Source organism: Anarhichas minor, unplaced genomic scaffold (assembly GCF_050575085.1).
Source record: "Anarhichas minor isolate MPS153535 unplaced genomic scaffold, ASM5057508v1 ptg000040l, whole genome shotgun sequence".
Taxonomy (NCBI): domain Eukaryota; kingdom Metazoa; phylum Chordata; class Actinopteri; order Perciformes; family Anarhichadidae; genus Anarhichas; species Anarhichas minor.
In genome coordinates, this window is record NW_027466486.1 from 865778 (window position 1) to 890043 (window position 24266).

The 24266-nt window shown below is 43.2% G+C and overlaps 2 protein-coding genes across 5 annotated transcripts in view; both read left to right on the forward strand.

The window, feature by feature from the left end:
- The window catches only part of mta1 (metastasis associated 1), a 36922-nt gene extending 31238 nt beyond the window's left edge, over positions 1–5684 (forward strand). For 2 of the 4 annotated variants that reach the window (XM_076107757.1, XM_076107759.1), the window contains 6 exons: positions 745–896; positions 1480–1669; positions 1764–1853; positions 2469–2624; positions 4793–4939; positions 5041–5684. In XM_076107757.1, the coding sequence (XP_075963872.1) occupies positions 745–896; positions 1480–1669; positions 1764–1853; positions 2469–2624; positions 4793–4902 (698 nt within the window). In that variant the 3' untranslated portion in view covers positions 4903–4939; positions 5041–5684. Of the gene's footprint in view, positions 1–744; positions 897–1479; positions 1670–1763; positions 1854–2468; positions 2625–4792; positions 4940–5040 lie in introns of those variants that run through there. The other 2 variants (XM_076107758.1, XR_012959011.1) reach the window with 2 other exon arrangements.
- A 14087-nt stretch (positions 5685–19771) lies between these two features.
- tmem229b (transmembrane protein 229B) lies at positions 19772–21248 on the forward strand. The gene has a single exon (XM_076108436.1). It carries the CDS (start codon positions 19785–19787, stop codon positions 20340–20342), a length of 558 nt encoding a protein of 185 aa, XP_075964551.1. The 5' UTR covers positions 19772–19784; the 3' UTR covers positions 20343–21248.
- Positions 21249–24266: the final 3018 nt, after the last annotated feature.

Sequence of the window (24266 nt, forward strand, 5' to 3'; positions counted from 1 at the left end):
TTGTTTGATTCCAGTACGTGTTGCTAAATTGGGCACGATGAACTTAGGATCATTGCTTTGGTTTTTCACAGTTGCAATCGTATTTAAAGGGGGCTGCATCGAAAAACAGAACCTTTAAGAAGTTATATAATTGAAACGCCGTCGTACTAATTCACAAGCTTGTTTCCTTTTTGCTCAAAGGTGCTATTTAAGATCTCAGTCCTTTAAATACACGAGACAAAACAACCAACACAACATAAATCCGGGTCGATGACTTGTTGTTTTGACATCTAAAAGTTCAAGGCGAAGAGAGGTTGTTCTCAGGAATTTTACCAACACGCTGAAACACCAAGCTGTCCTTTTAGTTTAACATCCAAACCCATGTTCTCACTGTTAACCCCCAACTTAAACCATAGCGTTCATTCACTAGTTCATTTTAATTTGATATTGGATTTACCAAACGGTGAGGAGAGAGAACAGCGTTATTTAAATGTTTGTAGTTGATTCAATGATGAACGATTAAAGGTTGTGTTCATGATTATGTGGCTTATCAGCCATCGTGGGCATGTTTTTATACGTGTGTTGCTCTGTCACCCTGCACTCACTTTCTCGTGTGTGTGTGTGTGTGTGTGTGTGTGTGTGTGTGTGTGTGTGTGTGTGTGTGTGTGTGTGTGTGTGTGTGTGTGTGTGTGTGTGTGTGTGTGTGTGTGTGTGTGTGTGTGTGTGTGTGTGTGTGTGTGTGTGTGTGTGTGTGTGTGTGTGTAGCCAGCAGCTCCTACCAGTGGTACTCATGGGGACCTCCAAACATGCAATGTCGCCTGTGCGCTTCATGCTGGACCTACTGGAAGAAGTACGGAGGGCTGAAGATGCCCACAAGATTGGATGGAGAGCGGCCTGGACCCAACCGCAGCAGCATGGTACAAACTCACACACACACACATTTTTTATCCGACACCCCAAAACTCAAAGACGTTCAGTTTACTATCATACATGACAAAGAAAGGCGTCAAATCCTCACATTAAAGAAGCTGGAATCACCAACGTCGTTTTTTGGGTCCAGAAATACATTATCAACGTTGGATTATTAACCCTCGACTGCAATGCTTTCAACATTATTTTAATGCTTTACCTTAAATTAGTTTCTAGCATTAACGGTTAATACGAGATCACAGATCACAGTCCTCACAAGTAACCCCGATGACATGTTATGGTGTAAATACTGTCGATGTGTGCGTAACCATTTGTGTGTACTGTGTCAATAAGCCAGAGGAAGTACCACATACACTCTGAACGGGTATACGTATCGCTGTAAATGATGAGCTACTACATGACTTTGCACTAGCTGGTCTGTTGCCAGTGCGCTGAATGGATGCTGTTTTTTTTTTTTTTTTTTTTTTGGGAAGCATTCCAGTCGGCTCCAACCAGCGCCAACGAATCCAGAGCCCACAGACGCACGTTGCTCTACGTTACAGCTTACCGTGGATCTGTTTGTACCCACAGAGCCCCCACGGCCTGCCCCTGCGGCACAGCGGCAGCCCCAAATTCGCAGTGAAGACGAAACAGGCTTTCTTCCTGCAGAGCACTGGCCTGACGCAGATGGCACGTCGCCTCTGCCACGAGATCATCAGGCCGCGGTATCTAGCCAGGCACCCCTACCTCCCCGTCAACATGGCCGCCATTAAGGCAGAGTGTAAGGGCCCTTTGTCTTCGTCCTCTCAGGTGGACTGTGTAATCCATTTCGGGTTTTTATTCACCATATTTGTCTTTGCGATGGATTTCTGCAGGTGCCCTGCGGTTGCCAGATGTGGCAAAAAAGCAGTCGCCACTGAAAGCTGTGGAACGTAAACCTCTGGAGTCTGTGGTTCGGTATTTAGGTAAGAAGAAGCCGGTCACAACATTTCATACGCACAGTAATGGTCCACAGATGATGGAGCCGACTGACTTTGGTGATCCTCTGACTTTTCCTTTTGCGGTTAGATGGCTCAACAGCTATTGGATGGACAGTTTTGTGTATTTGGTACATGCATTGTTCTCCTCAGGCTGAATTGTAATAACTTTGGTGGTTCCTTAACGGTTCCTCTAGCGCCATCATCGGGTCAAAATGCTGATTAGACCAATTCTTTGGTTTATGACCAAATACCTGCAAAACTAACGACATTCCCATCAGCCTCAGCTGTACAACATCTGCATAATGCTATTGTTATTTTGACCATGTTAGCATTTAGCTCAGCCTCAGCTGCTAGCATGGCAGTAGACTCTTAGTGTTGTTAAACGGTGGTTGCTTGGTATTGTTAAAGGGACAGTTCACCCAAAATTCAACAATACATATTTTGGCTTTTGAGCTCCGCGAGCCGACTGCCATGTAGTCCAGTTATATTCAAGAGAAGGTAAACATCTCTAGGGCGGATAAAACGACTTTTTTTTTTATTCATCACTTTTTCCCTTCCCTTCTTCCCGGTCCCTCTTCTCTCACTCTCTCTCCCCTGCAGAAGCACACCCCCGTCCAGCCAAACCCAACCCTCCGCCTCGTGGGGCGTCCATCTCCACAGGCAGCCTGACGCCCATTAAGTCCTCCCCCATCCTCAACAACGGCTCCCCCACCATCCTGGGCAAACGCAGCTACGAACAGCACAACGGGCTGGATGGTGAGTGAGAGCAGAGACTACAGTGTGTTGTTGTTGTTGTTGTTGTTTTCCAGTTATTATAGAATATTCGCAAACTTTAAAACGTCTCATTAGATTTAAATCTCTGCTGTAGTTGAACATGAGCTTGATAAATGATGTAAAAAATGATATTCTATGAAGGAAATTACTTGAAACTGAAGTTTTTCTATGTTGATTTATGTGCTTTTATTCGACTCTTTAGTCAGTCGGTCATATGTATGAAATTATTGGAGTGAATAATGCTGTTAAAATAATTAAAATTAGACTGAAATGACAAAAAAGCCATCAAAAAAAAAGAAAATACCGTTAAACACACTGAAATGTGTTTAACGGTATTAAGACAAACTAAAATGCGTCACATTACACATAAATGTTAAAGCTTCTTAATGGATTATTAAACATTTCAAGAAAACGTAAGCTGAGCTCAACCGGCTCACTCGATGGCTACAACACACCGCTCAGATCCTCCGCCGGAGGGTGAACAGAGTTTGAGTGGGGTTCTTATTTTTTTGGGTTATGTCCCACTTTTCCCTCTCCCCTGTGGAATGAGAGAGGGGAAGAGACAGACTGAGAGATCAAGAGAGGGAGAGCATGCCAGCGACACAGACTGACACAGAGAGAGAGAGAGAGAGAGAGAAAGACAGAGAGGGAGATTTTTGGAGGATCGGATCGGCCTTGCTGTTTCAGCTGGAGGCTACAGTCTTATGTTGTCATGGTAACAGGAGGAAGAGGGGGGGGGGCTTGGTAAGTGTACCCTGAGGGAGAGCATCTCCACTGGTCTGTGAGCCCACCTCAGGCCCAGGCTGGGATAGCTCACCAGGGGGAGATTAAGGTTGGAAGGCAGCCAGGAGCAAGTATTGGGGATTAGATTTTACTTTATTTATTTGAACCCACCAATGTATCCCGTTCATCGTTCTACATGTGGAGGAGAAGCCTCTTTATGTCCTTAATTAGTATTTAACATGTTTTGCGTTATTTAGTTTGTTGCAGTAGTTTATTCCAGATGTCGTTGTTTCCATACGAAGCTAATTTATCTCCTTTTTTTTACCTGAAAAATAAAGGTAGGTCAACATCTTTGGGAAACTAGCGCGGTGCCTGTTTAGGTCGTACCCGTTTGGGGTTAGGGTTTACTGAAGAAGAGTTCGGTTGTAACTTTAGTTTATCCAGCTTCCAGCAAAAAGTGTGCTGCAGTCAACGAGCCGCGGCGTGTAAAGATGCAGAGCACTGAAGCCCCGCCCACGCTGCTGCACAGAGCGCTTGTTTATTCATATTGAACGGGTCGGCGTCCAAATTGCACCGACTTCGACGCTGCACGTCCTGGGGTCCCCAACAAAACACCCGATAAGTGTAGCAGGATGAGAGCTCGAGGTGATAAGCAAAGGACAGACAGACAGACAGACAGACAGACAGAGATTCCTTTCTTTAAGGTGTGACAGACTTTCTTGCTGAGAGAAGGTGGAGACATCGTCTGTGCCCCAGTATGGAGCTAGAAACCAGGAGGTGCTTAGCGTAGCTTAGCATAAAGACTGGAAACGGTAGGAAACTCTGCTCTGTTCAGAAATCTGCCCACTAGTAACTCTAACGTTTACTGATTAGTTTCTTGTTTATTACCTATGAACGAGCTGCTCTCACCTGCTGTGCTTTGTTTTGGAGCTGCGTCTGCGTTTTATTTCATTATGAGCCCCGTTGGGCCTCTCAGGTGCAGCAGAGCACATGGGGTAAAATAATGAGGAATGCTGCTGAATGTTCAATGGTTGTTGTTGGCTGAATGACATTTAAATTGTTTTAAATATAGCGTTTACAGAGTCAGATTGTCAACAACATGATAATGAATTTATGAAGATAATTTGCTGAATGTATTGTGAGCTGGTGGATGTTAAATACCGGCTGCTGGTTGTTTGAGTATATTTGCTGCTTCCTACTGGTGATGAAGTGTCTCTTTACTCGCTGTTTATTGGATATTTCTCAAAAAGACAGATGCAAGTAGTGGAAATCGATTACCTAGTTCGACTGCTCAAAGAATAAGGCAAACACACAAATACATAAATTAGTACTCTATGGCGCCACCAGGGGGCAGAAGAGTTGATCCTGTAGTGAACTCGGTAGGATTTGTGTGTCGTTTCATCTCCGGTTCTCTCCGTCCTCTGCAGGCTCTAAATCCAAAATCCTGGCTCCACAGTGGGACATCATGGCCAAGCGTCTGAGCGAAGCCGGGCGGCCCTCGGTCTCCATGCAGGACGAGGTACATGAACTGGACTGAGCGCTCTGTGGGAACACAAACTACAAACCCCAGTGAGGTGAGTCTCTGTAGTAGTTGTCTTACTTTGGCCCCGTGGTCTCTAGGATAAACTGACTACGTTGGCTCATCATCACGTCCCTCTTGTGTCTTTCTTGGCAGCAGAGGGTGACATGAAATGGAAAGGCACTTTCCAACAAACCATCGGCGAGTGCATCGGAGGAGACGCCAGCGTTGCTCACCTTTCTGGAGTCGGCGTGGGTCCGTCGCGCTGCTGGAGACCAACCGGCAGTCGATCACTTTGGCTGTGGTCGATGAGAAGATGAGCCTGACTGTACAGGACTGTGTTTATTACTTACATTTCTCGTTATTACTGTCATTGTAATTATTGTTATTGTTATTATAATTTTTTTTACCAACTATAACTCCGCTTATTGTTTGTCGATCAAACGATGGAACTGGTGAAGTTTCATGAGACCTGCTTGCAGAGCCCTGTGGAGGAGGGTGGAAGGACTGTAACATAAGCCACTTGCATCTTCTATTTGTGTTTTTTTTGTTTGTTTTTTAACAAATTAAATTCAACAAGGAGACCGACTTTTATTTCAGCGCCACAAGTTAACTCCTTGTCTTTTTGTTTTTCGATAAATTTGAATGCTTTTCGGGAAATCTTCTGTTTTGTGAGCCGGCCCCGCTCTTCGGCCAGAGAGGTTTAACTTATTGAGAAAGACTTGCTGTTTTTTCTACCTTTTTCACAAGTAATGCATCAATGCTTAGATAATGTAATTAAAAAAAGAGACTTGATTCCCCCCCCCTCTTCTGTTGGTGTCTGTGCACAGAGGTGAGAGGTGTTTTCTTACTCACACAGGTATGCAAACAGGGTGTTATGCAAAATCCCATCCCACGTTGCTTTATTATGTTTTGAACCTTTAAAAAAAAAAAAAAAGGATCAGTATTTGAAAGTGGACAAACACAGCCATGTTTTGTAACAACCTTAAAAAAACAAACCAAAAATCAAGAATGTGTTCTGCTTTCATGTCCAGTCATTTTGTCGATGTGTTTATCTTTACTTTATGTTCAGTAGTAGCTTGTCTTGATATAAACATCAGTCATAGGTCGATACAAGGAAATATACAAATGTCGAAAAAACACATCTGCTGACGGGTATTTTTGTTGTATCATCTCCACCCATTGAGATATTGAGCTCGACTCTTCATTCCTGACCTGGAAACGGTCGTAAACTTTATTTAAAATGTACTTTTACATGTGAAAATCAAGATTAAAACAATGCAGCACTTTATATTAAATATAATAAGATAAGACCTAACGGATAAAACATATTACTACTTGAAAGTATTTTATCGGTTTTTAAGAAGTAATATAGAACATATTTACCCGCTTAGATGTGCTTTTGAATGGATTAAAATCAACACTTTCCCCGAGACAGTGTGCTGGTTTTAGTCTCAAAATATATTCAACGTCATATTCTAGATCAAGATAATACTATTAACAAGCTACCAGCAGGTAAACGTATTTACATTGGTTAAAATTAGCCCCACCTTTAACTGCTGCAACGTTAAAGTGATTTACACATTAATGCATCAATAATAGTAATAACACAATAATATATATTATTTGGACATGGGTACTTTTATATTTTAATACCAATACTTGTGTTCTTTTACTCAAGTAACATTTCCAATGCAGGGCGTTTAATGTATTTTTTTTTACACTGGTATTTCTACTAGCTTAAATACTGGGGAGAACTTTCAGTTCAAAAGGATCAACAAAGTCTCCGCAAACGCCCGTCTCCACTGCTGTAAGCTCATAAAATCCAAATCAATTCATCAAATCAATCCTGCACACATGTCATTTGGCGGTTTCTCTCTGTTACTCTCTCTAATCGTCTAAAACTGTCACGTACGCAAAGAGTCTGCTTTTATCTGAATATGTTCTAGTCCAGGCTTAGTTTAAGATTGTGTGTGCGCAGCAGAAAGTCAATATTTATCGTATCCACTGGTGCTTAATCATGGACAAATGTTCTCTGCTGTTACTTTCTCTTTCAGTCCACTTATCCGTAGGGCGATGCCGATAGCTAACCTAATGATTGAGAGGGAGCACCCCTCCTGTCTTTATGGGGTTCTGTGGAAAATGGCGCCTGTAAGGTATTCTTTAGTATCTACCTCCACCGTTCGATGTGAGTATACAGATAATGTCATTCCTCACGTCCTACCCCCCTAAATCTGATGCTTTTGCTCGGACCACACCCATTTATGAACTTGGCCTTCATTTTGATCTCAACTACACACCTGGAAAGTATCATAACTGCACCTTGCGTGGTTGTGACACGCTTACGGTGACAGAATCTGTCCACAGGCAAAGAACTCAACCCTTGCTTCTGACATAGTTTCCACTACAGTAGGTGTGCAGGACCACATTGAGCCATGATGACTCACACACACACACACACAGACTCAGGAGGTGAAAACAGCACCAGCGTCTCTGATGCGGCGGGTTGAAAGGAGTCTCAGTCCGCCACTCAAGAAAGAATTAGCAGGAAGGTGTTGGGGTGAGTCCTTACCTCAGCATTTGTTTGTAACACACCACATGACTAAAGCACCTGTCTTGAGTACATGATGTCACTGACTTTAATGACACTGATACTGGCAAAGGGGTTCCAGGCTGCTGCACCACTCCTGGCTCTTTCTAAACATACAAAGCCGGAGGAGACATTATTTTTGGCACAGGTGTCACCTCTTCTTGTGTGACTGGATATGTGTGAAGGTTCACGCCTCTTCTTTAAACTCTTAACATATTCATCCCACTGGAAGAAGCCCAGTGAGAATAAACAGGATCACTTTACAGGTCTGGAACTTTGGAGGAAACAGCAGGAAGCCTTTGAAAATGTAAGAACAATAGTGAAAAATGATTCGATTGTGCGAGTTTTCTGTGAATTTAACATATTTTAGCTGGAAATTCAAGTCAGTATCAGCGTCCTTGACAGTGAGGCACACTCTGTAAGTATACAGCTTTATTGGCGCAGGCACCTGCAGCAAATTGTGTTAATGACGGCAGTTACCTGTTTTAAAGGGGATTCTTGTGGTGCATTACTTTTTATTTTGCAATAGGAGGGAAACATTGTCCATCAAGTTTATAACTGGCAATAGAAGAGGAAAACACAGTATCAACTAATGAAATAGGTAATTTTTTCATTACAATTTGTTAATAATTACCATTAAAATAATTAAATAATTTTACAATATGACTGTTATATATTTAACACAGTCACCAAAAGCAGTTTAACTGCTTATTGTGTTTTCTACATGGCTGGAGCTGAGATGATAACTTCTGGTTTGGCTGTTTTACTCATGGTTTACTGGCTTTTGCGACCTTATTTAGTGGGATACCAAATTTGTTCATTATCATTAATATATTTTAATTACAGGAAACTCCAAGGAGAAGGAAACATACAGACGATATATAATGTGCTAATACGCTTTAGAGGGGCTGGTGGAGGCATTTAGTTACTTTTGGACCACATGGACCGACTGAGGGGACTTCCAGCACAGGGTACTACCCGCGTGGAGGTCGGTGGTGAAAGGGTTAACCAAAGATGCAAGACGTGCGTGAGTCTGTCTGAGCGTGAGCTGCTGCGGCTGCTGCTGCTGCTGCGGCAGTGAAGTAAAATGTGTCAATTTCCACCGGACAGCAGAAACACCGTGGAGGAAGGAGACGAGCTGCAGACCGCCACCGTCACATCCAGGACAATTTCCCCGGGTGATGTGTTTCATCCGCCGGCCTGCATGCTGAGGGAGACACCGCTGAGCTCAATCTGAAGGTAAACAAATGAAATGAAACCTGCTCTGAGGATGATTCATGTCCATCTGCTGGAGCCGACATATAAGACAACATGTTAGCGTGGCTTTTTATGATAACGTATCTATGAAGCTTTGTGATTTCAAATGTGTGTTTTCTTAATTTACCCAGCCTTAGGTTGAAAACAGCGTCCGGTTATCATTAATGAGTGTTTGCTTGCAAGTTGGCAGCTTTACAAGCGTGCTTTATTCTTTCATTTTTAACTGTGTCCCAAATTCAATTAATTGTAATTACTGCAAAGTAAACAGCTGCACATAGTGTTAGAATAAAGGATGCATTCCTCTTCATGTGGCATGTTTTTAATGCACAGCTGGGCTGTTCCTCCTGTTATGGGTAGGACAGGTGATATAAACTCAGAAAGAGTGACTAGCAGTAACCTGTGTGTGTGTCATTGTGCCTCCTATATTTCAAAGATGCTTTGTGAGGAATAAACGTGTTTCCAAGTCCCCTGCGTCAAATTTCAAAGGCGAGGAGTCTACCTGGCCCGGGTCTACAGTGCTCTGAATGGGGGGGGGGGGGGCTATCTCCCATTGAGTACAGGCAGGCTGTGTACAGTAATCAAGTGGCTTTCTACATCTAATGCCACTGTTCCATCATATACACTGATCTTAATTATTGCATTATTATGATTATTATTTAATGAGTTTTAATGAATTATTGAGAAGGAGAATTAGGCTTCTTGGGTGTTTTAGACCGTACAGTCAGTATTTAATTAATAATGATTTTGGGTGGCATCGTTTCCCAATTTATGGATTTCTCCATTGGATCTTGGATTGCTGCAGGAAATAAGCTCTGCTGCAAACAAACGTTATGATACTCACACGTTTTGTTCAATAAGATAAACATTACTTTTTTTGATTTTTGAAGCCTGAATGCGTTTGGCAGAAGTACAAAGCCAACGTTAGGCTGCAGACGAGTGGAGTACACGCAACAAGGTTGTAAATGCGGACTAGTCGGCGAGATGATGTTTTGTAGTCTCAGTTTATGTTAACCACAGACCTTATTTCAGACATCTAACCAAAAACCATTGACTTCGATACGAGTGAACCGGAAGTGCAGTCAACTCATTTCCTAGTTTTCGGACTCCTTCCTGCTGCTGTGGGTAGTAGTATGATTTAAGAATGAACACATTAGTGTACGTCATGCAAGAGAGCCAAGTGAAGGAGATTATAGATCAGTGGTTGTGGTGATTATTACATTATCAGCCAGTCACATCACTGGTCTCAACATCTGTGCCAACAACAGTTAAATGTGACGACGAGAGCTCGGCACACTCAAAGCTTCTCGATGGTTCGGAGCGTCATGTCATGAACACACATCAGCACAACGCTACTTTTGCTAAAAAGGAACGTTGTAATAGAGGCGATGATGAGCCCTGGTAGCTGATGTCTCCTTCATAAAAAGCAGAGTATTTAGTTCCACTTGGCCAGTGTGTAGAGGTCTGTGTGGTTATACTGTAGCAGCCGGGTGTCATGGCCTCGTGCCCGTGCTCAGAACCGGCCTTGATTTGTACCGCACTGCTGCTGACGCTGCAGCGGAGTCCCAGCAGTCTGCGCATTGGCCCGTAGTTTCCAGGGACAAAATATGATGACTTCGGCTATCTCGCGTAACTGCAGCCCATGCAGTTTTATCTACAGAGCATTCCCATCCTGATAACATTTCTTTATCACATTTATGGATGCAAAAAAAAAAGGTGCTGTGGGTTGGATTGATTTATTCCATATAAGGCCTGCAGTTCACTATCATTTTGGGTGAGATAATCCCTGCTGCTGCTGCTGCTGCTTGCTGCCTTTATTCCCTCTGTTTTTACACCGACTGTATTATAGACCTATTTATAACTCAAGCACCAGCCTTCACAGCGAGGAATCCCAAAACGACCCCATGACAGAAGCACTGGTGTAAAAAAACATCAACATTCAACCCACCTCAGCTGTGTGGACACTTGGTCTAAGTTATTATAGTATTAATGCACTCATGCAGGTTGTTCAGTTCCTGCTTCTTATTATAACAGACCGTATAGGGTATGATGGGAATGCACATTTGTACAGCAGGTTAAAGGCACATAAAAGGTCATTGTTGAGGCACAGGAAAGTTTCCAAACCAAAATGCTCCTGTGTGTGAGTGGGAATATGTGGAAATCACAAATCACTGTGCTGATCCGAACAGTTCAAAGATATGCAGCCACTGACTCAGTAGTTTACTCACTTTTTTGGCATGTAAATATGTGAATTAGCTAATAACTGGCATGAAATTGCAGTATAGAAATGACAACAATATGTCTAAGGCTTAGAAATGAACCTCACACCATACTTCTAGGGTTTGGACACATGCTGACTTTAGTCACAGCTCTTTAATGACCAAATAAGTTCCTTTATTTATCAAATATATATATATGTCTTTGCTTTAGAAGAGGTCTCTGCACTTTTAAGCTTTGGGTGCACACACAACAGTAACAGCATGCTAAATATTTCACTTTGTTAAAAGCAGGAGACAAACCTCTTTTGTTTTTGAAATATTTGTGTTCCTAAAACCTTCGCAGAGCAGCCAGCATCAATTATTCATCGGCAACGATTGATTATAAGCTTCTTTGTCTGATAACAGATTAACATGCGCATGCATCCTTCCATTAGAGGCGTAGATCTCCACTGCAACGCGATGACCAAAATCTTCTGTTTTCTCTGTAGCTGCTCCAAGATTTCTGATCTATGGCGCATGACCCACATGCTGTTCAGGACAGAGGGCTTAGCGCCCCTGTTTTAGGGTCTTTCATTAAACTGCAAGGAGATCAAGAGCTGTAATGAGTGTGTGGGGGGAGGAAAGAGAGGGAACGAGAGGATTCTCTCAGAGCAGATTTGAACTTTAAAGGTCAGTTTGTTTAAAGGTAATTTAGTGGGTATTTATTGGGTGATAAAGAGACGGACATACTGGAAGACTGACGGACAGTTAGAAAGAAGAAGAGGTATGGCAGAAGACCTCCCCCCCTCCCCCAGCAGCAGCTGAGATAACTATAGGACGAAAAGATTACAAGTCAGAGTTGATTGCAACACAGTGTTCCCAAAGATAAAGCACCATGTGGACTTCTCAGTCGATGTGAAGGTGGAGATGACAGAGTTTAGCTTTAGTTCCAACATCAGCAGAAAGGACACTTGACACTGACAAGCTGCCAGTGTGCTTCATCAGAACTGCATGTCGGGTGGCTTTGTAAACCCCCTCCCCCCACACATCATACTTGTTTTCTCATATATATCTAGTATATTTTGTAGTATATGCTTACACAAGAATTAGAGTTGCTACAAACACACTTTTTCCTCTTCATCCCAACAGCCATAATATATCAGGACATTGGCTGATACTGTGAAACCAAACACAGATTATCGTTGGTCATGTACCACCAACCCTATACACTCTTTTATTTATGTTGATGTTGGTGTTTATTCCTTGGGCCAAAGAAACAATTAAAACAGATTCAGCAGTCAAAAAATCTTCCATCATGGTATATTTTATTGTACATCTGTGAAGACCGGCTCGGGAGTCGCAACACACAGGAGGGACACAACACCAAGTTATGTTAAAAACAACCACAGCTGCCAGTTTATTTACAGGACACAAGTAAACTGTAGTATGCAAATCCCACTGCAGACCCGGGTCTGGTGCCAGGCAGATGAGAGAGAGAGAGAGAGAGAGAGAGGGCGGAGCAAGGAGGTGCTTATATAGGTAAACCACATCCTCATCAATCACTCGTTAGGGAGCTGCACCTAGAAGTCAAAAGACACAGAATACACACACATGTGCACACACACACCCAAGCACAAACATTCACAGCAGGACATGGAACCATACGTAACACTCCCTTCCTTAAGATGACAGCCATAAGGGTGTCATCCAAAACCATGCTGTTTTAAGTATTGAACCTCCGGCTGCATCTGGACTCTTCCCGTTGCACGCTGCTCAATCAACCTTACAATGTCACCATTGTGGGAACCAGAAACAACCAGTACTCCACTCACTGTCATCATCAACAGAAGAAACCCTCTTACGCATGAGGATACCAACCTCCCAGTAAAAGTGGCATGAGTAGTACCACTCTCATCCGTAGTCAACACTGCTGCCATACACTTGGCCAAAGGAGGGTCAGCCTTCTGGGCTGCTATCAGCTGTTCCTTGCCAACAGTGACAGGACAGGTCAATTTAACTTCAGTAGACTCATTTCCAACAGCATTAGTGGACAGCTTATCTTGAGGCAACTCAGAAGGATCAGGATCAGCCTCTAGACTGTCAACAGGTGGAGCCACTTCAGATAAATTCACCACATCTTCATACTTTCTTGACTGGGCACGAGTTACAATGCAAGCAGGAAGGACTTTAGGCACCCGAGATGACAGATCAGCACTCTGGTAATTGTCAACTACGGAGCCTGTTGGTCTATCCACTACAATGGGAGCAGGAAACACCTTCCCTCCAGCCAAATCATTACCCAAAATCAGGTATACTCCCCCTAAAGGAAGCTGGGGACGAATCGCCACCACGACAGGGCCTGTAACCAACCCAGATTGCAAATACACAACATGTAATGGGGCTTTAAGCCACCTCATCCCACATCCTTGGACTGAAGCACTGCTACCAGTGGAGGTCTTCTCAGAGAGAGGCAAAACTCCTGCCAAAAACAAGGACTGAGAGGCTCCTGTATCCCTAAGGATGCAAATTGGGATGAGCTTCTCAGAATCAGAAATTGCTATTGAACCCTCCATACGGAATGGTGCAAAGGAGTCATGCTCAGTGTGTTTTGTATTGGTCTGACAAGGACCCACTACACAGGGCAACTGCTGTGGTACTGAAACCATTAGCCCTACAGGCTTAATACCTTCTGACTTTTTATTGAGAGCATGACAGTTTGCTATGAAATGACCAGGCTTTTTGCAATAAAAGCAAATCCTAATGGGAACTGAAGGAGACCCATTGCTTCCAGGTCTTAAACGAAAGTTGTGAGGAGAGGCTAAGCTCTTAGTCTCGCCACTAAAGACTGTTTTATGAGTCAAGACACTCATCTGCAAGCACAGCAGCCTCCTCCACTTTAGTCACTCTTTGCTCACTCAGATAGGTGGCCACCACTTCAGGGACACAATTTCTAAATTCTTCCAGAATAATCAACTGCTGAAGTTTCTCCTTGGTCACAACCTTTTGTGATGTGCACCACCTAGTGAAGAGGATTTCCGTTTCTCTAGCAAACTCCACAAATGTCTGCTTCTCCACCTTACAATACCCTCTAAACCTCTGTCTGTAGGCCTCAGGGACCAACTCATAGGCACGCAAGATGGCTGCCTTAACGATGTCATAATCTGAGCTCTGGGTCAGAGTTAAAGATGAATAAGCCTCCTGAGCTCTACCTGTCAGTACACACTGCAACAGTAGTGTCCAGAATTCTTTAGGCCATGCTAAGGTGGTAGCAACACGCTCAAAGTGGGAAAAGTACTTTTCTACCTCCTTCTCACCAAAATGAGGAACTAAAGCTATGTTCTTAGCTACATCAAAACAAGGACTAGATGTATAGGAATTAGCCTGCTCAGTTTCAGCTCTTGACCTCAACTCCAGCTCCTTCATTTTCTCCTCATGCACTTGTCTCAACCTCTCCATCTCAAACCTCCTCACCTCTTCTCTTAGCCTCCATTTCTAGCTCTTTTATTCTGAATTGCAATTCCAATTCTCGCAAACGTACAGATTGAGCATCTCGAGACTTCAAGATTACGTGTTCCGTCTTCCCAACAGTTAAACCTGCAGACACATGTAAGCCCTGCTCCTCATCAAGCTGACTAGATTGACGGGGCAATACTCCCTGTTCAATGAGTGCAGTGACTACCTTAGCTCCAAGTTGACCTTTCTTAAGGGACGTTTGAGCAATTTCAAGATGGTACTGCTCTGCAACAGACATGAGCTGGGCTTTGGTACATTGAGCCAGCTGCTCTATTGTAGGACCTTCACTGATCTCTTGAAAATCAGACTTCATTGTGAGATCACAAAAACAACTTGATGTGAAACAAATCTCTACTCAAACCTCAACTAGTCGTCGGCTTTCCCGGGCACGCCAGGGGCCACCCCAGGGTTACCGCACCAAAACAATAAAGTGGTGCTGGTCTCTCCAACACCCGCAGGCTTTCTTAACCAGGCAAGCTCAAAAAGAGAAAAACTAAAAACTCTACCTTAAGTGATGACATCAGCCTGAACCTACTAACTAAGTCTAGGAGTAAAAAATTACCTAAGGCTAACTGAGCTTCGGACGAGCCCCCATCATGTTACGACCGGCTCGGGAGTCGCAACACATAGGAGGGACACAACACCAAGTTATGTTAAAAACAACCACAGCTGCCAGTTTATTTACAGGACACAAGTAAACTGTAGTATGCAAATCCCACTGCAGACCCGGGTCTGGTGCCAGGCAGATGAGAGAGAGAGAGAGAGAGAGAGAGAGGGCGGAGCAAGGAGGTGCTTATATAGGTAAACCACATCCTCATCAATCACTCGTTAGGGAGCTGCACCTAGAAGTCAAAAGACACAGAATACACACACATGCACACACACACCCAAGCACAAACATTCACAGCAGGACATAGAACCATATGTAACACATCACATAGAGGTATATATCTTGATACAATTACATTTAGAAACTATTTATAGATGAATAACCAGCTGGTAATTGGCACTGGGCGGGACTGACATATTGTCAAATATTGTGACATTTTAATAACGCAATATTAAAATGTCACAACAATAATGGTGTGTTTCAGCACACAACACTATTAATATTGTAAATTGATGATGTGCTATCGGTGCTTTTACACTTTTTTTGTTCTATTCTTTTGCGAAAGCGTTGCCTTTATTATTGATGTAAAACCCAGCTCTTTTACTGTATACAGTGAGTACATCGTCTGGCAGGTACCTGGTTTGTTTGATAAAGTTAGCTACCCGATGCTAACCCGCTATATTGAATCAGCGACATGACAGCTCTTTTTAAAGCTCATCACGTCATATCATAACTTTTACATCTGCTATACAATGTTAAGGACAACGAGTTATAAGTCTCAGGTGACAGATCAACCTTTTGGATCTGAAGCCTTCAGAGCCTGCACACAGAGCCCCCCTCCCCCACCACGGATATAGAGGATGCTTAAGTTATGAAGCTATATGAGGCTCTGTTGGCTGTGCTGCGCCCAGGCTTTTAGTCGTAGCCCTCGTGGCGTCTCTCCAGCTCTCTTGTTTGTGATACTCAAAGTACTTTCTGTGTCTCTGGGGGAATATCTGGATTTAAAGTGCAGGGGAATGAAATAAGTACTTCTTCATAATTTGTCTATCACACATATGTTTTTACAATCTCAACACCGAGGTTGTCATTATACGGCATCATTATGGCATCATACCACCCAACAAAATACAACAACAAAAATAAATCAAGGATATCTGGGCCATAAAGGGTATTACATCTCTATTGCTCTAGATAGAGCGGACGTGTGATGCTGTTTAGGATTAGAGCCAGCTTGCTGTTTCAGGGGTAATTGATCCGTCTTTGCGATTCATCGGGATCAGTTTATTTTGTGCCGCCTCGGAAAATACTTCTGCGCTCACTTGACGCGCACTTCTCGTCAATCACTCGATCGATTGCTCACCACGCGCACAAAGAAGCAGATTTGCTCAGGAGCAGTAAATCCTCATATTTTGGAAGCTGGAACCTTAAAATATAAAGCATTTTTACTTGATAACAGTCTGTCGATCAACCGATTTATAGATGGTGTACTTGTTTCTGCGCCGTCCTGACAGCTCGTCAGTATCCCGGCTCAAACCTGCAGTATTTTCACAAAGACTAGCGACTACAAGTGCGGCTGCTGTTTCCATCATCATGTCACCTTGGTCACTGGCACTTAAACCGCATTGGATGCTGCTGGTTTCTATACGCCACGCCGCATCCAACCAAAGTGACCTTCCAAAAGTCTGCGTAGGCCTCGGACATGAACATAATGTGACATAATGTGAGGTCAGCAATGGGTCAGGTTTCCGATTTAATCAAGAAGTCACAGTTCACAGCTGTCAGCATGCTGTCGGCACAGTAAAGGCCCCTCTATGTTGTTGTTGTTGTTTTAATTCAACCTTGGCTGACTCTCATATCGCTGTGATTTCTTTGCTCGTGTTTGCGTACCTGCTGTCAGAGGAGCGTCTAACTGACAGACCTGTCAGCCTTCTTTTGAACCTCAGCTCAACTGTTGTTGCACACTCCCTTTCTCTCTGTCGCTCTCTCCCTTTATGTTTCGTTCAAAAACACACACACACTCAGCTACGTGTCTTCCCTCTGTGTCCTCAGACAAACCCTTGACGCTCCGCGGTTCGACTTCCCTCCCTTTTCAGTTCAGACAGCATCCTGCTCCGTCTCCCCGCGGTTTACAAAGCAGGCGGCTCTGTCACGGTTGCCGTTCTGATGACCGTCACACACTGTGATGTCCCGTAGAGGGATTTTCAATAGAGTGCGTTCCTGGCAGGAACCTTGCCGATCAATACACTGGGCAGATGAGCTGGTGGGGTGGCGGGTTATTGGGCGGTATCCCACAACAGCAACAACAACAACAGAATCAAATAGCACCCAGTGTGTGAACGGGGTCATGCTGAGGCAACAAGTCAATCGATATGCCTGATTACACACACAGAGAGCACAGGTGGGGGGGGGGGGGGGGGGGGGTCTTACGGTTCCATCACTGTATGATGGTGTGTCAGTAAATGGTTTGAGATTATTAAAACCCTCATTTCATTCTTCGTTCCTGTGCTTTAGGATCACATTTCAAACCTCATTCATGTCTCCAGCGAGCGACACGTCGCACTGGTTTCAGGTGTCGCTTCACTAAAGTATAAATGTGTTGAAAGAGTGACCATTCATTCACTCTTTTCATCTGTGTTCACCAGAACCTGTTTGCTCTGTTGCGACATGCTCGCTTCATGTTTCAAGACCTAAAACAAATCTGCCTTTGCACACTAAACAATGCGAGGGATTTTTAATGTAATCTGACCGGTTGTGTTGACAAAGGCTGAGAGGCCTTAAGAAGCCATCACGATATTCTGTTAGAATGGATCTGACATACAGACAAGAAGCAGATGACACAAGTTACTGAGTTATGGAAATTGAACATTTTTAAAGAACAATTTCACCAACAAGTCCTTTTTACACACCTAAAAAGGGAGTTGTGTTGGAGAAAAACCTAGACTTTGTCAACACTTGCAGTGAGAAATTATTTCTTGCTATATGAAGCTACTAACATTTCCAGTTGACCTAGCTTTACCTGTTATTCACGGCTGAATATTGCATTCCTTATTTTTCATAATTTCCATCTTAGTGAGCATGTGAGTGCGGAACAAAGACCTGTGATCCTCAGGTGAGATATGGGACAAACGAACAAAACACCAAACAAATGTCACATATAGCCTGTTAATTAGTGAGCTTTAGAGCTACTGCTCGGTAGATTTGGTCCCCTTCTGACAGAGTTAGGCTAGCTGTTTCCAGTCTTTGTGCTAAGCTAATCTAACGGCCGTCAATCTTCTCTTCTAATTCAGGACGAAAGCGCATTTCTCAAACCGGTAAAATATTCCTTTTAAAAGGGAAACGTAAGTTTAGCATCTTTTACTATAACAGGCAACTAATCTTAGGCGTTCTACTGTAGCAAACCGTTTTTATTGTATCCACTTCTCTTCGCAGGATAAAGCATTGTGCTCAAAATATTTTTTACAAATAACAGTTTGACCCACGCTTGCTTGGGTAGATGAGAGGAGTGGGAGAGTTTCTCAGGCAGGCAGTGAAAAGATGGTATGAGGGGTTTAAGGAGGTCAGGTGGTCCGTCGCTGTAGCCCAGTCCCCTCACATCAAACCCTTGTTCCTTGTTTTGGGAGAAATGTGCTAATCCCCCATGGAACCACTCTGGGCCTCAGCCAGCCTTTCAAGACAAAAAGAGCCAAAAAAAAAAAATCGGGTTTTGTTCTTCAAACGGGCTTTTGTACTCCTAACCTCTCTCTGAGCTTGTATTTTACAGAGCGGTTATGATCCATTGTATAATGGTTGCTGTTATGACACGGTTTCCTCTGGAGGCTTTGTATAGTAGAAGATATACACTCAGCGGCCTTCTCAACCAATGTGGTCTTTGAACTCCTCGGTAGGATTTGCCTTCAGTGTTTTTTATTAGACCTGGCGATGTGATAAATAGAGGAGAGAAAGAATCCAACCCTGCGTGGGCCTCCTGACACCTGACACCAAAGCCTGTGTGCGGCTTTGGAAAAAGAGCACATGATGTAGGCAGTCAGATGATAAAGCTATACGTTACATAAGAGACTCAGTCAGTCAGTAAATAGCATCAAGTGAGGGAAGGCGGAGGAAAGTGCTCTGAAGCTCCGCCGTCTCTAATTTCATCTTCCTTATGCCAATCAAGTGTTTTATTGCCTTGTCCTTAATTGAACTTTGACTATGGTCAAAGCTGATTGCAATATTTAAACCCAAGCTGCTGTCAATCATGGTTCACACTAACAAACACATTGCCTTTCCTGTGGCTTCTTCACAGCAAACGTCACCGTTATGTTTCGCCAGTTAGATGCTTTTAATGTGAAGCAGCAGCAGTAGGACGTTCATTTTAAATTCACACGAACCTAATAAAGCGAGATGGCGAGGCTGATACCAATGAGAAAGTTGCACCGAAATGACATGCTGCATCTTTTCCTGTGAATCCCTCACGCGGAAATGGCGGAGTCCGCCACTTAAAACGAAAACAAAAACTTGAACAGAGAAGATATTACGAAGAGTAAACACCTTAAATGTCTATTGCAGAAAAAATACTGAGCATGAAATTAGAAAATGCGGTTTGATTTCATGAACTTTAAATGAAGTTGGATGGAGTTGACATATCGTACCGTGTTGCCTTTGTGTCACGTTCTTACACCTTCCTTTTGCTCCTTTCTCCTCAGACCTGCATCGCATTATCGGAGACGGAAACATTTACGTGAAAGTAAGAGGAAGGATGGTGACCATGCAAACCCCAGAGGCTTCTGTACCTCTGACAGCGCTGTCCCGCTGGTACCTCTACGCCATCCACGGCTACTTCTGTGAGGTCATGTTCACAGCCGCCTGGGAGTTCGTGGTTAACTGCAACTGGAAATTCCCCGGCGTGACCAGCGTGTGGGCGCTCTTCATCTACGGCACCTGCATCCTCATCGTGGAGCAGATGTACCTGAAGCTGCGCGGCCGCTGCCGCGTGCTGCTGCGTTGCATCATATACACGTTATGGACGTACCTGTGGGAGTTTGGCACGGGGCTGCTGCTGCGCCAGTTCAACGCCTGCCCCTGGGACTACTCCGAGTTCCGCTACAACTTCATGGGACTGATCACGGCCGAGTACGCCGTGCTCTGGTTCTGCGCCTCCTTCATCGTGGAGCGCTTGGTCATCCGCAAAACGCTGCGGCTTCGATTGCACAAGGGGCCCGAGGACGGTTGGTCAATCCGTCAGTTGGATGCTGGAGGAACTGTGGGAGGAGGGAGGACGAGAAATGATGCCAACGGCTGCCTTAAAGGAGAATGAATGAAGGAAGAACACAATCTGAAACCAGCCCGAGCACCCTGCTACACCACCTATACCCTCCTCAGCCACTTTTGATAAACAGTTCTCCCCCACTAACCGTATGGGGGGGAAGACAAACAGACAACTATGTCCACTGGGCTGGTGTGCAGAGGTGTACTGAATATCAGAACAGCCAGAAAACCAAACTTAACTGAGGCTTCAAACACCCAAATCACTCACTGTGCTCCCGGCTGTCGACAGAGGCACAATATGGATCTCATAACGCACCCAACCATTTCCATGTGGGGTTGACCGTAAGGAGATCAAGGTGAACGACCCAGACTCAATATCTCCTTTCCCCAGGACTGCAAAGACCTCCGAATATTTAAAAAAAAAAAAAAAAAAAAAAAAAAAAAATACTGTTGCAAAAATAAGTGCTATCACCCTCTGAAGGAACAAGTTCAAGAACAATATGTTTGTTTTTCAAGGGCACATCTGAAAGCAGAATGCTTGCTGCATAGAAATCCTAAGAAAAAAGTAGCTCTAACACCTTCTTTTTTTAAAATGAACATATTGTCCTTATTCAAAGTACTGTAGTAATGTAGCCACAAAAAGCTCTTTAAGAACATACCACGCACCCTGAGGCTTTGCGGGTCACCTTTCATTATCAAGAATGTTTTCAGTGAATACCCACAATGCCTGGTAAAACAAATGCATGAAAAAAAAGTTGTCTTCCAATATAATATAGCCTGTAGCTCAGGAAGCAGAGCCGGTCCGCCATGTTATCATGGTCGATTCCCGGTCGTCTCCTCCTGACGGCATGTTGAGGTGTCTTTGAGCAAGACACCGAACTCCAAACTGCATGGCAGCTTCTCCACCATCTGCGTATGAATGTGTGTGTGTGTGTGTGTGTGTGTGTGTGTGTGTGTGTGTATAGTCTAATGTGAGGGATTTTTAAGGCGCTGAATAGATGCGGTCCATTTGCCATAATAGCAGGGGCGCTTCTCTGTTAGTAATGATCATGAGTCGTGAGCATCAGCATGAAGCACCAAAAATCTCAGATTTAAAAAATAATAATTTAGAAAAGCTTTTCACGTCTAAGTAGCAATACTGCATTTTGAGTGACACAGAATGAGAAATTGTTTAGGTGTCACGTCAGGTTTCTTGATTTGAAGTTTCTTGCAAACGTCACATTGTGGAAAAAATTGTTGTTGGCCGTCAGGTTTTCAGCAGAATTTCCATGACCCTTCTCTTTATTAGCATCCCAGTTAGTTTAACAAGTGAGTGAAGGAAATATGCAGCATATTGTGATGAATTAATTAAAGGAAACCCGAACATTTCTCCTGACACAATTATCAGACTTTGCTGCTCATTTCTTCCTCCCCCCCCCAGTGATTTGTGAGTCACAACATTTTTTGTTTCCTTGGTGAATAATGACCTCTGTGATATTTGACTGACATCTGACACAATCCACAAGTGTAACTGTAACAGTTCAGGTAGTGTTCGATAAACTGTGACTGCATTTTTAACTTGTCTTAACTTCAGGCATCTGGTACTCCAAGCAGGTGGAAACGTGTAACGCAAATAATGCTCATTTCCTTAATGTTGATCCTGAGACTTCCTGTGCTGCGTGAGGAGAAAGATCATGGACTGTACGCTCACCCTCATGCATAAATCGCTGGTGCTACTGGATCAAGCTTAAAACAGGTCGGAGACATCCTTCTTTGCAGTGATTCCAAGGTACCAGAGGATCGATTTAATACATGGACTGATTCCTCAGGACGACCGTTTATGTTGTTTGACTCAATCACAACATTTTGTGCTGACAATTGTTCAGCTTTTCCCCATTTTTGTGTGAAATTATGCAACAAAACCGCCCAAAAAACAGAAACATCCAAATCCATGTTTCCACAACACTACTAGACGACGTAAAGGTGTGACCTTCATGATTGTTGCTGCGATGGCCGTGCAGTGTTTCCACCTCACTGCCTCCCCTGCAGGTCCAGAGGGTGGACGGCAGGAAGCTGTTCCACGTGACAGATGAATTGCCGCCACCCAGTGGATACATTGGAAACTGCAGCTGGAAAACAAAAGTTTTATTGAACTTGGACAACAAATACGACACACAAAAGGGCAAGAATCCTTTTCAGGATCAAAATCAGAAGGACATGTTTGTGTTTTTTATTATTACTGTGTTTTTATTTCACACGTGAATCAACAGGCTTAAAAGCAATAGAGGCTTCTGACCCAGCAATGATTATCAAGCTCAAGGCCGTTAACTTTTCTCTTTAAAAAGCAAATAAACTATATTATGAGAACTGGTGTGCAGCCGATGTCTTTAATTCATCCTACTACTCTGATGAGACGAAGAGCAACGAACATGCAAAATAAGTTTGGTAAGTGTTCGGGGGCAATGAGGAGTTTTACAGAGACACATTTCAGCCCATTTATTAGTGTCCTATGAAAGATACAGACCCACTTGCATCACTAAGCAGGGACGCTGATCACTGGTCAGTCTGTATAATGACAAAATAATACCTAAATGCGTGATCGTTAATGTTTAATAGTTATTAACATTTTACACAGCTTTGAGAACGTTTTACACGACACCTTGAAACATTTTACCATTTAAACTTTTCACTGTAAACATTTACTTTTAAAACTTTTACTTTTATTAAATTTACCTTAAAAACTTTTACCATTTAAACTTTTCGCTGTAAAACACCGTAGGCTACTACCTTATGAGGTTTGTCACTGGGCAAGATGTATATATGTATATGTATAAACGTGTGTATATATACTGTATATGTTACCTCAGACAAACGAACATCACTGAATTGATGGCTTTATATTTACACCTATTATGTCTGTATCTTATTTTATGATTAAATTACTTGCCTTCAATAGTAGCAAACATTTGACTTACAGGGGTAACCAGCAGAAGATACTTCATTCTAAAAATAAGTATTTTTTTAAAGTTTTAATGAGTTTCCCCAAGTGCTCCCTTATTTCCTCATCAAAACAAAGATGGCGGCCCGTCGGCTACCTTGCTTGGAAACAAGAGTTGCAATTTGGAAACTCGCAACAAAAACACGCAAATATTTTCATCCAAATGGTTCGAAAAGTCTTCAATGAGTCTGAAACTAAAGTCAGAGCAGAGGTAAGTGTTTTAAACAGCCTATCTGTTAGAGGAACAGACCTCAGGAGTTAGACATCACTAGTTGATGAACATTACAAATACACACTGACAAATAATTAGACTGCTGGTGTGCCCTCGCACTTGTTATTCTGAGCAGAAATATTGAGATTTAGTCACAGTGCTGCTTTGAAACAAATGCTCATTCTTGGCGTGCTTACCTGCGCTAAAGCACCAAACCCAAAGTACAGCTGTGGCTGATATGAATGTCATTAGTTTTATTGGTAACTCATTTGATCAAAAACCAAAGTATTGGACACATTTTGAACTGATGATAGCGCTAGATGTACATGCATATTAACATCTCGTAATACTCGCATGAAGCTTCCCTCAAATCCGTCCATTGGACATGATGAAATGCTGCTCCTGCAGAGAAACACACGGGCAGTTCTATCTACAGCTGCAGGACTTTCATTTGGCCACATGATGGCTCTTCTTCACCAGAAAAGACAAAGCAGCTGTGTTTATACAGCACGAGGACACGAGTTGATCCTGAGTCATCAGTCAGTGTTTACAGATGTATTTGTTAAGTAAGCTGTTTTTATGACCAGGCTTTCTAAGATGGGACAAAGATTGGTTTAAAGTATAACTTAATATGCCGGCCAGTTGTACGGTTTCATGTGAACCAACATGCCCTCTCATTTTAGTCAATATTTAAAGTTTTGTCATGCAATTATGACAGCATTATGACAGCCTAAGCATAATAAAAAAAGCAACTCATTTATTTTGAATAATGCTTTGATGACAGA